Below are 14,134 nucleotides of genomic sequence, written 5' to 3' on the forward strand. Positions count from 1 at the left end.
CTTAACACTCAGATCAAAAATGTCTCTCAGGCAGAGCTCTCAAGCGAGGGTAGCCGGATTGTAATAAACTCTGCCTGAAAACTACATAGGAAAAACAGAATAGGCCATGAGATGCTTTGTTTGGAGGAGCTTGACTGTCTCTTTACAAGATTTTATAATCAGTCTTCCAAGTTCCCTCTACCCACCTCCAGAGAAATAAGTAAATAAATAGAGTACAAACAAAAATAACACAACCCTCTATTCAGGAGAGAAAAGTCTGATCACGCTCCTGTACCTGGAAAAAGAGAAAGAGAGGGGGAAAGCCAAAAGAGAAACCATATATGATTTTGATCTAGCTCTTGAAAGTTCAGGCTGGGTGGGTAAGACAGAAACTGTTTTTAGGAGGACAAGAAAAACGCCTAAGAGAGAAGGTGCAGTGAGTGCGCAGGTGGTACCTATTTAACTCACGGGACCTGAAGATGACATTGGTGGATGGACAGGTGCATCACACACGTAAGTTAAGAGGTCAAGGACGTGTCTCAAGGTAGGTGGGTGCAGTCTTAAGTATCCATGTGACATGTGATGACATGCACATGCCACGGAGTGGGAGCTACTGCCACAATATCCAGAGTGTATCCTGTGTTATGGGAAATCTTGTGTTTTCCTATGTCGGAGCAGACGTCTGTTGCAAGGCAAAGGGGAGCGTGTTTTGTCAGAGGGAAGGGATGTACCTGCATCACAATGAGGGTGACAAGTTAAAGGTTCAGTCGGAAGATATTTGGGGCATTGCATTGTCTTACAGCAATGACAGGGTGCAGTATACGTGACGTATTCAGATGCATATCACATACAAGTGGCCATCTGGATGTCTTTCGGGAGCTGTGTGCCTCTCGGGGTGTAGGGAGACAAGTCTTTTGCGACAGCAGGTGGTAACACGGAGGCTGAGTCACTAGCAGGCCTCAGGCCGCTGCCTCTTACCTAGTCTGACATAGAGCACATACTGCATCGAGTCCCGGGGCTCCGTGTACAGGATGCTGCCTCGCATGCTGAGCCAGATGATTGCCACCTCTGCGATCATACAGCTGAGCAGGATGCCCAGGTAGCCCCTGCCGTGGTCCACCAGGTTGAGAGAGCAGGTCTCGTTGGGGTTGTACACCAGCCCGAAGAGCACCACGGAGAGGATCACAAACCTGCCGGCCACAAACCAGCTGGTTACCAACAGCAGGCCACACAAAGCTGCATGTAACAGCCCATGCCCATTCCCACAAGGTTACCGAAGATCCCTGCGCATTCCCTGATAACTAACTCAGCTGCTTACAGCAAATATTAATTTGTTCTGGGACTCTCCTCCCCACAAGCCATGCAGAGGTTTTGCTGCCCTAGTCGGAACAACTTGATGACCTTTGTCATGTTATTCAATAGGATCCACTGCTCCGATCATTTTCCCTGACCACCTGTACAGAAACAAGGCCCCAGATTATTCTGCATAGCACAGGAGGATTCAAGATACTCTAGCCAGAGCTTGTCTCTGACATTGCAACCAGTACTTAAATAGCATAGATCCAAAGGGCCATACAGTGCTGTTTGTCCGAAATGTCCCATGGAAGCCCTCCAACTGCAAGTACAAGCACAGGAAGAATTACAGCTGCAACAAACAGGAGCAGCAAGAATTTGGGAGACCATTCAAACTACCATTCTCTTTAGCACCTGCTCTTCTTGCTTACCAGGTGGTATGAAGGAGGAAAAGAAAGACAGCCGGCAAAACAAGGTCATCGCTGCCCACAGACCAGCGCCGGCGGAACACGACAATCCCTGGCATGGCTAGCGGGTCCAGGGCAGTTCAGCAGGCACGACACTCACCTCCTGCAAAAGAAATAACGCAGTCAAAGACGCTGCTGCTCGCTGGTCCCCACGGTGGAGAGCCATCCGCAGCCACAACCAGGGCCCGGCAGCAGGAGCACACCTGAGAGCTGCGGTATTTTATGCCACAGAGAGCAGAGCTTTCATCCAGCACCAGGGGGCACAGCGTGCTCGAGCAGAGAGCAAAATAAAACTACACAAAATAGTTTAGCCGTCCTTCCCGGTCACATACTGCTGCCAAGGTACTGCACTCATGGCTTGCAACAACTTCCCAAGTTGCATCTCTTAAGGAGTAACTACTCCTCATTCCAAGCGGCTAATTTGCCATTAAGCTCATGGAGGAAAAAATGAATATACTTGTTAAAGGGATGTAAGCTGGGTTTCCATCAACATTTCAGAGGGGGAGTCATCTGTGGTATCTCATGCACCATATATTAACAACTGTAACTTGCATATTACACTGTCTTTCACAAACAAAGCAAAATGTGGAACTGCAACAGCATTTGGATTCCCATCTCCTTAGCACGTAACGCTCAGGGCACTCTGTGCATCGCAGCTTTACCTTCAGACTGGCCTCTCCTCTGGCCGTACGGCACTTACTGTTTGCCTTGCCATGAATAACCCAACTGTCTATGATGTACCACCTGCATGGCAGCACTTGGATGCTGAACACTTGTTTCTTGAACACTTGTATCTTGAATCCTCAGCATATGTGGACATGCTTTTCAGTACATTCATTTACCCTCCTCCTGAGCAGTGCGGTACCTCTTGGTCTCCCCTGAATGTCAGTGCACAATTCCCACCATCCCTTGGCTGATGGCTGAATCCCACTGGGGCACTTCCCACAACTCTTCTACCTGTAGCCATGCCAGCAGACGTGCTCTGCCTTTACCACCTTCTCCCAGTTTAAGCAGCAGTATATCTACAAGAACGAATATCTAAAGTAAATTCATCATCTAGAGCAACAGACGGAAAGAGAGCGGAATCGCCTGTCATTCCCCGTCCCACATGAGAGCAATGGTGGGACTGTCACTCTCGGCAGGTCTTACCAGGTGCCCAGACCACAATAGTTCTCATTAGTTTAATCAATTCTGAACGTGAGCCAGGATGCCTGGCACCTTGCCCCCAGTTTGGAAACAAGAAAGATGATAGAAGGCCTATGACTATAAACCTTGCCCACCCCATCGCCTCCAAAAAAGTTAATCCTCTTAGTGTGAGGACTCCTCAGCTTCATCCCAGGGCACACGATCTTAACAGTTATGTTTTAAGAAACATGGAGACAGGATCTAATATAAGAACAGGGAGGAAAAAGTGCAAGGCTAGAGTGCAAGCAGTCCAGAGACCCCTATGTTTGCAACAGCAGGGAACTTCCAATGCTGCCTCTAAAATCACTGCACACAAGAGTGAAAACTTGCCAGGTCCTTGAAACCTGAAGCCTGGTGCAAAAAGTGCCAAGCTCCCAACACCCAAAGTAGGGGGAAGCACATGCAGGCAACAAGCTCTGAACACAAGGAGTCCAGGTCCCTGAGCCTCAGATTAGAGTGAGAAATACAGAAAACAAAAACCTTACATGATGTGGTCCAGACGATGCACGTTCTTCTTTCCCGTAAGTGGAAAAGCACTATCCATGGAGGCAGACATCACAAGTGAAGGAGGGAAGAGCAAACTCCTCTTGCAGCCACTGAAAATTCCAGGCAGAAACGGAAAGGAGGACTTGGGGGCTGTCTGCTGACAAAGGCAGGCATTATCCTCCCAGCAAGTCCTTCCCTCCAAGGCAGCAGCCTCATTCCATCAACTGGGGCTGCTCAGAGCGAGCCAGGGGTCGTGACTTCCCCCCTTCCACACCCCCGGCACACTTGGAAGGAAGTGACATCATCCTTGTTCTGAGGAGACTGTCCATGAATTGTGGGAAGGAAGACTGGGAACAAGAGCGGGCGACGCGGTCCGGGCGCCGGGGAGAGCTGCCGGGAGCGGAGGAGCTCTCCGTGCCACGAAACGTCCCCCCCGCCGCCGCCGCCGGGAAGCGGGAGGCAGCGAGGGCGGCAGCAGCACCTCGGGAACGCCGCGGAGCCCGAGCTCGCGCAGGAAGCCCATCTCCGCACGGCGGCAGGGAGCCGGGATGGGAACCGCTGCTCCGTCCTCTGGCACGCGCTGAATGGCCAGGGGGAGGGGATGCGGAGCGGGCACAAAAGGGGCACACAGAAGGGGCCGCCCTGGGCACAGAAAGGAGAGACTGTTCCCAAGGAGCAGCCTCTCGCAGGCCTTTTCAGCCGGTAATTCCCTGTGACACACGACATGCTCTGCGGCTATGACAGGATGTGGGGGAAGGGGGAGATTAGCCGTCTGTAGGGGAAGGCTTAGCGAAAAGAGCAAAGGAGAAGAAAAATGCTGCAGTGAGACAAGATTCCAGCTCAACCTAGGAGACTTAGTTTAATCCAACATCCTCCCATGCCTGTCATTAGCCTCAGAAGACGGCAGAGAGGCAAACGCAGCCGAGCAGAGCCGCGGCCAAAGGGAAAGGGCCCCACGGAGATGTGGTGGGAAGGGACACGAGTCACCGTGCGCTCCCGAGCCAGGAGGGATTCGCCTGCTCCTCACTCCCCACATCCACCCGGCGCTTGCTGCAAAGCTGCCATGATCACGCAGACACCCGAGACACCGCTCCGGCGCCCACGCCGCCCACTCGCACTGGGAGGTAGGGCCACCAACATGACACAGGCACCGCAAGTGAAACCCACCTCAGCTGCAGCCCACGTAGCCAAAGGCGCCCGTCCCGAGGGCGCAGCGTGGACACCGTAGCTCGGCTCAGAAGCCTTGGGAGGAAAACATGGGCACCTCAAAGGGAAGCCTCAAGAGGCACCAGCGTTGCCCAGGCAGGAACAGGACAACACCCGAATGACCACAAAATTACTTGACCAGAAGTGTCCCCTAAAAATGTCTTCTCCCTCCTAGCACGCAGCGTGACTACTGCAAGTACTTGCCTACACATGACACATCGCCCCGCGTCTCCTGGTATCAGGCAGAACATGCTTTGTACCTTATCTGTATGTTTGCATTGCCTCTCCTTCTGAAATTCTTTGTTAGGGTAACAGAAGCTCTCTCCGTCTCTTATAGATGCTAAATGAAGAGTTGTTATACTGAAGTGAATCAAGAAAAAAGCGACAACATTTTAAAATAGCCAGATTTGTCAAATTTGAGCAAGCAAAAGCAAGTCCGATCAGCACGCTTAACCATGCCCTTAGTGACCCTCACTTATCTGCTGGTTCATAAAATACCAACTCTGCCCTTAAAATGATCCATCACTAATGCAAAGGGCTCAGTGTCATTAAGGCATCCCCTTCCTGGTCACCCACGTGTCCCTTTTCCTCACAAGCCTGCTCCACACAGGCTCTCTGTCTCAGCTTGGGGCATCCCCACTGCAGCTTACAGCTCCCCATCAAGTGTGTTTTCCTGTGAACATTTCCTGCTCTTGATGGAAATCATCAGTTGGAACTTGGAGCACACTTACTTCACCAGTCCTTAGGCAGCTATTTTTAAGGCCTTAAATGGAGCTCTTCCTGCTTCAGAGCTTGAATTCTTACAATTGGGGAATTGTTCTTCCCTGGCATGGAAAGGAGGGGATGTGACTTCTTTTTTACAGTGTCCTCAAGTTTGCCAGGAGGTATTTACTTGCACTAGAAGTAAGCAGGGGGATAAAGGAAAGAGATGAAGTCGAGATCATGGAAAACTGCCTTTCCAGGATGGGAAGACATCAGAGTATCTCTGTAACAGAGACGGACACCTACCCGACACAGGAGGTGGAAGGGAAGCTCCTAGTATACTAGGGAGAGAATTTGCATCCCAGCAAAGGAGCATCCAAAACAGGGCCACCTTTTGCAAGTGGCAGGATACACGGCGAGTGATACCTGCAAGAATTATAAGCAAAGACTATTACATGTAATATCTAGGAGCTGTATTTACATCCAAGTCACAAATTCTCAACACGGGCATGAAGTTCTGGTACAATCAGTGGGGGCTCTAATTTTGGCATACAACTTTCACACCTATTTTTAAGATCTCCTTTACAATCTCCCATTTTCCAGCCAGAAAAAAAATTAGATGAGACATAGTGCTAGAGTCATGAGACTAAGCCACCAGATTTCAGATTTGAGAAAGGAAAGGTTCAAAAAGCCTCTTGCGGCTTGGCATATTTCATCCTCAGCTCCCCCAGGATAAAGCCACTGCACCACAACAATCTTTCTACAATGTCACCATTTCAGAACTAATGTGATTAGGTTAGATCTGGCACTACGATGCTGCCCACTGACACAAATACCCAAAATATATTTTGGAGTAGAAAATGACCTTCAAAACCCTAGAGACAACCACTTACCTATACGCCCATCCAGCTTAAGCTGTAAATGCTGACAAAAAACACATCCTTGGAAGTGGAACAGTGAAGGTCACAAGAATATATCGATAGTAACAAGAACAGACTGGCCAGCTGGCCCAATACACTGGCCCATCTCCAACTCAGCTGATTCTTCCCTAATTTTTCACCAAAGCCCTTTCCTCAAGCTACAGAAACACACTGAGGTGTTTTCTGGGTGCATATGTTCCTTGCTTAAATTCATTCCCTGCACTCTTCACTTACAGGCAAGATGGGGCAGTGGGAGAGCTACAGTGCAAGAAGCTCAAGTGCGGATGCTTCCAGCAGGTACATGCAACTGGAGAAGAACGTCCTGGATGGGACTGTGCTGGGGAAGAACATCCTGGATGTGACTATGGGAGGGTCCTCTTGCATCTCTTGTGAGAAACCTGCAGGCTCGACTACCTCCACGAAATGCCTGTACGCCACTGCACGCAGCATGGGGAATAAACACTTCCAGATATAGGTTGGAAGAGTTGACGCGACCAGAGTGCTGTCACGGGGGGCTATGTGCAGGCCAGGAAAGCAGATCACAGGTCCTGGTTCTCATGGAGGACTTCAACCAACCTGATATCTGCTGGAGAGACAACCCAGTTGGCACAGACTGTCCCCGAGGTTCCTGCAGAGCGTTGGTGATAACTCTTCGGCATAGGTGGTGGGTGAGCCAACGAGGAGAGGTGCTAGTGGACCTGGTCCTAACAAATAAAGAAGGACTGGTTAGAGACGTGAAGGTCGGCGTAGCTGGGGCTGCAGCGACCGTGAGACGGTGGAGACCAGGGTCCAGTGAGAAGGAAGCAGGGTGACAAGCAGGATCTCAGTCCTGGACTTCGAGGGCAAACTCTGGCCTCTTCAGAGACCTACTTGGAGGAATCCCATGGATAGGGCCCTAGAAGGAAGGGGGATCCAAAGGAGCTGGGCACTATTCAAGTACCACTCATAGCCCAGCTCCAGATGGGTTTTGCATCCCTAAGAAATCAGGCAGGGATGGGAGGAGACCTGCATGGATGAGCAAGGAGCTCCTGCCAAAACTTAAACAGAAGAAGAAAGCATACAGAATGTGGGAAAGATGGCCTGTCCTTCGGGAGGAATATAGGAATGTTCTCAGGGCATGCAGGGATGTGATGAGGGAGACTAAGGTGTGTTTGGAGTTAATTCTTGTAGGAGATGGCAAGGATGACAAGAAGGGCTCCTTCAGATACATCAGCAGCAGAGAAAGACCAGGGAAAACAGGGCTCTGCTGCCGCGTGGGGTGGGAGCCCTGGTTACAAAAGACGCAGAGAAGGCAGCGTTACCGAATGCCTCCTTTGCTTCAGGGTTTGCTGCTGAGAGCAGCCCTCTGCAACCCCAGAGCCTGCAGAGCGGGGAGAAAGTCCAGAGAAAGACAGACTTGTCCTTGGATGAGGAAGATGGGGTTAGAGATCTCACAGGCAAAGCTGACACCGGCACATCCATGGGCCCTGACAGGATCACCCAAGAGTGCTGCAGGAGCTGGTGGATGTCATTGCTAAGCTACTCATCTTGAAAAGGTCGTGGAGAACAGGAGAGGTGCCTGAGGACTGGAAGAAAGCCAATGTCATGCCAGTCTTCAAAGACGGCAGGAAGGAGGACCCAAGCAACGGCAGGACAATCAGCCTCACCTCCATCCCTGGAAAGGTGATGGAGCAGCTCCTCCTGGAGGTTGTCTCTAAGCACGTGGAAGGCCAGAAGGTGATCAGGAATAGCTGGAATGGATTCACCCAGGGGAAAATGAAGTTTAACCAAAGCAAGAGCCTTCTAGGACAGGATGGCTGTCAGAACAGCGGAGGGGAGAGCAGTGGATGCTGTGTCCATTGACTTCAGCAACGCTGTCGACACTGTCTCCCCTAACAGGCCTACAACTAGCAGCATCTGTCAGGGGTCAGCATTGGGTCCAAGTCTGTTCACTTTATCCATCAGAGACCTTCAGCACCCTCAGCAAGTTTGCTGATGATTCAAAACTGGGAAGAGTGGCCGGGAGACCGGAGGGCTGTGCTGCCGTTCAGAGGAGTGTGGACAGACAGAAGAGATGGGTGCAGAGGAAACTCAGGAAGTTCAACCAGGGAAGGGCAGAGTCCCTCACCTAGGGAGGAGTCATCCCATGCACCAGGACAGGCTGGGGGTTGACGTGCAGGAGAGCAGCTCTGCAGAGTGGGACCTGGGCATCCTGGTGGGCACCAAGGTGAACATGACCAGCAGTGTGCCAAGAAAGCAAGTGGGGTCCTGGGCTGCATTGAGAACAGCGTTGCCAGCAGGTGAAGGGAGGTGATGCTGCCCCTCTGCTCAGCCCTAGTGAGGCCACGTCTGCACTGCTGTGTCCAGTGCTGGGCTCTCCAGCACAAGAGGGACATGGAGCTACTGGAGAGAGGCCAGCGCAGGGCTACCGAGATGATCGGGGACCTGGAGCATCTCTCCTGTAAGGACAGGCTGAGGGACCTGGGTCTGCTCAGCCTGGAGAAGAGAAGGCTGAGGGGGCACCTTACCAGTGCGTACAAGTATCTGAAGGGAGGGGGTCAAGAGGATGGGGCCAGGCTCTTGCCAGTCCTGGCCAGTGACAGGACAAGAGGCAACGGCCACAAACTGGAGCACAGGAAATTCCATCCGAATGTGAGGAAAGACTTCCTGACTATGAGGGTGACAGAGCCTTCCTTTTTCCCCAAGAGGAAAACTCAGTTCTCAAAACTTTCTTACTAATACAAAAGATTTCGGATCCAATTTGCCACTCTCTTCAAAAGAGTCATCCTCCCGTAGGGCAGGACTGCACACAACACACCGCATAGGATCCAACCTTCAAGTGCCACTTGGTCCTGAGCAATGGCAGTACCGATAACCCCGTGCAATCAAAGCCATTAACTGAGCTCTCCAGATCCTGAAATATTTTTGAAAAGGGGTTCTGCTTTCAAAATTCTTAGTTTGGGGGCTTCTGAATATAAAGGGCTCAAATTTGTAAGTGTTTTGCTGCAGCTGTAATGATTAAAATGCATGTAAGCAAACACAACAGATTAAGTTAAAGCCGGCAGCGTTCACTTGCCCCCATTCAGTGGAGGTCACGCACAAACACATAGCCCACAAGGTGACACCGGCTCAAATTCTCCACATTATCTGGGACTTGGTACCTTGCTGGCTTTTGGAGGGCCTGTTAGCTATGCCACTGCTGTTCCCGAGCATAAAGCTCCTCTTGTCTGGGTTGAACCCACTTCGGATGAAGAATTATTTGTTATTTTTTGAGATAAGCGCACAGAGACACTGGAGCAAGCAATGAATCTGATTGGTATCTATTTGCTCGGCCCCACTGCACAGCTGCCCCTGCGAGGATATCCTGCCAATATTTGCAGCTCATTAAAAGCATAAACGTTTCCAGCAAGTGCATTTAATAGGTGTATTTGCCAATGGTGCTGCCTGTCTGCTTTGCTGTAATTAGTAGGATGCACGTGTAAATAGGAGGAAAAAAATCCAAACCAATAAACACACACACGCACCAGCAGGAGTCCAAGGCTCCCCTTTTTTTTCCCAGATTGGTGTACCCCATAGCCAAGGATGCAGGACAGCAGGGAACAAGTTTGTAGCCATAACTGTCACCCTCTTCTTAAAAGCTTCTTCAAATACTAGGTTAGATTGTAGAGACAACGATCACTTTGAATGTCCAAAATAAAGGATGAATTGTATTTGGAGAAACAGGGAAACAACCTTCAAGCAGGTTCACTTCACAGTCCTAAACTTACTTGGACTTTTTTTTCCCCTTTGACCTCAGTAGGAGCAGAATTTAACTCCAAGCTTCATGGTTGCCTAACTGCAAGAAAATGGCAAAAACAGCCCAAGTCTACTAACATTAATTTAGCCAAAAAAAAGCCCCCAACACCCAAGTGCTGCATCAGTGCCGACATATCTGCAACCACCTACATTTTGTGCAAGCAAAGCTCACCATCTCAGCTTTCTGACAATTTCAAGCTCGAGCGAAAATAATATCCAAATTGCTGGGGGGAGAGGAGGAATGCATTAGAAAGCGAAACTATTTTTGTGGTTTTAATAGAACTTACTGTTCTACAGGTTAATAAAGTCTGCTGATGCTTAATAGCCAGCAATGCACGACGAGGAAAGCTCGTCTTGAACGGGGTGGGGAAAAGATGCCGAGGGAACGATCACTAGGACGGGCCAATGCAGGCCAGAAGCAGCAGCAAAAACCCCAGTTTCAAAAACGCTGAGCAGTTGGGCACCCCAAATCCACGGGGCATCAGTCAGCAACGCAAACACCTAGGATCCCACCTAGCCCCGCTCACGTGTGGCATGTTCTGATGATTGCCCAGAAATAGTTTGTTTTTCCTGGACAGGGCCACTGGGGACTGAAGTTCTTCCTTTCTGCTGTCATGTCCAGTGGCTGTGTTTGAAGTTTGCTAATGCCTGGCTGTAAACCACTGAGCTATACCCACCCTTCCTATAGAAAGGATGACAAAAGCTGAGTTAATTCAGCCAGGGAATTAACTGGCTGAAGTGGGAAACACTCCTTCTGTCAGTTTGACTGCCTCATTTCTTTAGGCAAGCTGCTTTTTCACTACAATACCGGTGAATTCAAATCCGTCAGCGTTACTCCACCCTGGAATTCTTCTCAGATCAGCCACCTTACAATACAGATTTAAAAAAAAATGATAATAAAAATCAGGAGTACATTTCAAGGGGAAAATAAAAATCCTGCTTTTAGGAGAGGACAGGACAAGCCCAGCCACAATAAAAACAAATCGCTTCTCTACTACCCCATGGCCAGGCTGCCTTGTTCTAGCGAGCGGGCAAATAGTTTCCCTGCTGCCTTGACTCACTGATGAGGGAAATCCCTAGGTGATGAGTCACATTCCAGGGAAAGCCAGCAGACAAACAGACCACCGCTGCCAATAAGTAATGAAGGAAGTGGGAGAACAGAAGCTCGCAGGGAGAACTGTGCGGTCAGGGGCCCTCAGCGTCCTCTGCTGCTCCCCTCCCAGCGCTCGGCAGCCTCCCGAGCGGGAGAGGAGCTCAGAGCATCCACGGGGATGGAGGAATCCAACGCTGCTCCCCCTCGCGTGCAGGGGCCACAGAGGAGAGGAATGGGAGGCATCTGGATGGGGAAGAGGCTGGGAAATCACACGGTTCCTCCTCTCCGTGCCCCCACTCCGAAAACCAGCCAGGGGGTAAAACAGAGGCCCGCACAGGATTTCAGAGCCTCCCACCCCACGCGCTCTCCCCACGTCACGAGTCTCAGGTTTGGCAAGGTTCCCAGGCCACTCTCTTCGTTTCTGCCTCGTTGTCCACCAGAGCTTGGGCCGTTTCCTCTCCGCACAGGTCACTGCTCACTGATCTGACAGGTACAGAGCTGACTGCGAGTCGGGAATCACCAGGAATCACTGCCACACGGAGAGCTCTTCGGCAGACTGCATCGCGGTGCACCTTTTCCTATGACGATTTGTAATTGTTAAATATGGATGCTAATGACACGAAAGTGCCACGATGAACAGGGTTGGGAAATATGTCTTTCTTGAATACATGCATACTTTTTACTGGAGCTGCATGTTTGCCTGCCTTATTTCAGGGATTTGACTCGCCTGTGTCTCCTACCCCTGGCTTTTGGGCTAGCAGCTCCATTTCCAATAAACATTTGCCCCCCACGTGGTTTCTCTAATTTCACATTTGCAATGAAGTGGAGCGTCTGCGGGTCACCCCAGATGGCTTCAGCCTCTACCTACTTTCAGGTTGCTTCTTTCCCTTCATTTTTTTATTAGAGAGAGAAGAAAATACAGAGCCAGCAGTGCCATACACCCTAAGTGCTGCACGTATTATATTATGCCCTTAAATAACCTGAGATAAGATCTGAATTTAAGAGGTTAATGCGTTGCAAAAGACTCCAACAAATAAGCTCGCCCTATTTTTCCTCGGGAGGTTCTTCCAAGCCGTTCACCACTAGGATTGCTTTTCACCACTTGCAGGAAACTTTGGCAAAGGGCTGAATTATCTCCTAACATCTCCACTCCCACCAACAGCTCCTTGAATATACCATGAAGCCACCTTCTCCTAATCATTTTTTAAGAAGTCCCTCTAAAACAACTCAGTTTGAAGTGCCTTTTAGCAGTTCTTCGAGGTTCTCCAAGTTGTTCCTTCTAACATAATTCCCAGCAAGTTCAACAGCAACCAGGCACCACCACGCTGCTCCACGGGCTCACCTCATTCTCCAGCACAGTAGAAGTTTTCCTCTCATCAGTTTTTGAAAGAGGAAGCACTCAGATGCCCTGTGACATAGTTCCCAATATTGTGGCTGTATTTCACTCCAAATGCATGCAAACCTGCCTTTCTATCTTCCTCCTCACGCGCTCCCAGGGTTCCTACTTTCCAGATTTCTTCCTTCCAATGTTTTATTCCTGCTGAGCGCATCAGTCTGAACTTCATTGGGCAGAATCTCTGTTACAGCTTACTCATAGCTGTGGATTTCTTAGAGCCTTCACTGTAACTTAATCCAACAGTGGCTTATGCTGCAAGCAGTAATTTCATTTACTCTTGCGAAGACATTTAATAAAACAGAACCCAAATCAATATTTTTGCTATCTTATTTAGAAGCCCAATTCTCCATTGCCATCACTCCTCTTTGTCAGTGTAACTTTGGCTCGACAGAGGTAATCTAAAGTAGTTTCCAAGGGAGGGTTTTTTGGGCACTAATCCAGGCCATGTGCCAGGATCATGAGGCGTATCTAGTTTCACTGCAATGTTTTTCCTAGGGCACTAAAGCAGCAATGATCAAACACCAAAGTAACAGGAGCCCTATGTGATGGAGGGCGTATGTGTGTCACTGAATATACATGAGCGTTTGCAGGCTCGTTTGTACCAACACAACGTTCTGCTCAGCCCTGACTGCCTTTCTATACATATCACATAGCACAAATACCACATCGTATTTGCTCAAATCCAGGAGTAGAGGATCGTAATTTCGACTGAAAAACTCCCTTGTCTTAGATAATACCAGCCCTATCAATTAAGCATACAAAATGCAAGAGACCTTACAGCACATGACAAAAGATCCCTGCCATCATGTGCCAAAATCACAGATACTAGCCCTTATTTCTGCACACTGACCCTTTGCTGCTTCCAAACAATCCCTTCTACTTGTGCACGCAGCATAACATTTATTAGGTTTTAAAGGAAACAGATGTTCCAGGTAAACGACAATAAAATTACTTTATATTAACTAATGGGCTTTCCTCATCCTAGATCAGCCAAAATTAACACAGCTAAAAATAATAATAATAATAATAAAACAGCCTTTTTATTACACCCAAATACAAAGGGCACATTTAGCAGCCTGCCTGTGAATTTTCAGAGCAGACTTTTGTTGCTGGGACTTCAGAAGAAATCCGCGGTTCTGTCGCTCCCTTCTTGCAGCTTCCACCTCTGCATGAGCAGAACAGTCCTTGAAACAAAACAAAGGAACAGGCTAAATATTCCCAGCAGAAAAACCTCTCCTTATTCCTGCCTGGGGAACACAGGCTTCTAAAAAGGCTGCCAGCTCTGACCCAGCTCGTATAAAGCTTGCTAATTACAGTGAAAATCTGAAGAAGGGAGGGAGGGAGGCAGGGAGGGAGAGCCAGACTCCAGCTCCCTGGCTCACACAAATGACAGCTTGAGCAAAGTTTTCCTGCTATAAATAACAATCTCCAGGGCTCGGTGCCGCAGCAACTCAACCTTCCAAGCAGCACGGAGACCCTCTCAAACCTGGACTGCTGTGTCCACGCGTCGCTGTGTGGAACTGCCTCCTTCCAGGGTCACGCACGCTGCGCACAGCTCTTCTCTCCTATATAGTCACCTATCTAGGGATAATAGTCCTGCTCTCACACACACACACGCTCTTTTCTAAAAGCC

General features: G+C 49.5%; 1 protein-coding gene across 1 annotated transcript in view; it reads right to left on the minus strand.

Moving 5' to 3' along the window:
- Positions 1 to 14,134, minus strand: part of DAGLA (diacylglycerol lipase alpha) — a 55,597-nt gene that overhangs the window by 29,700 nt on the left and 11,763 nt on the right. The window contains exons 2-3 of the mRNA XM_088534320.1: positions 1,704 to 1,839; positions 958 to 1,169 (exon numbers count right to left, since the gene is read on the minus strand). Coding sequence (XP_088390446.1) covers positions 958 to 1,169; positions 1,704 to 1,798 — 307 coding nt within the window. The 5' untranslated portion in view covers positions 1,799 to 1,839. The remainder of the gene's footprint in view (positions 1 to 957; positions 1,170 to 1,703; positions 1,840 to 14,134) is intronic.

The sequence above is a fragment of the Tinamus guttatus genome, unplaced genomic scaffold, assembly GCF_059628265.1.
Source record: "Tinamus guttatus ecotype Peru unplaced genomic scaffold, ASM5962826v1 Tinamus_guttatus_pri_ptg000546l, whole genome shotgun sequence".
NCBI classification, from domain to species: Eukaryota; Metazoa; Chordata; class Aves; order Tinamiformes; family Tinamidae; genus Tinamus; species Tinamus guttatus.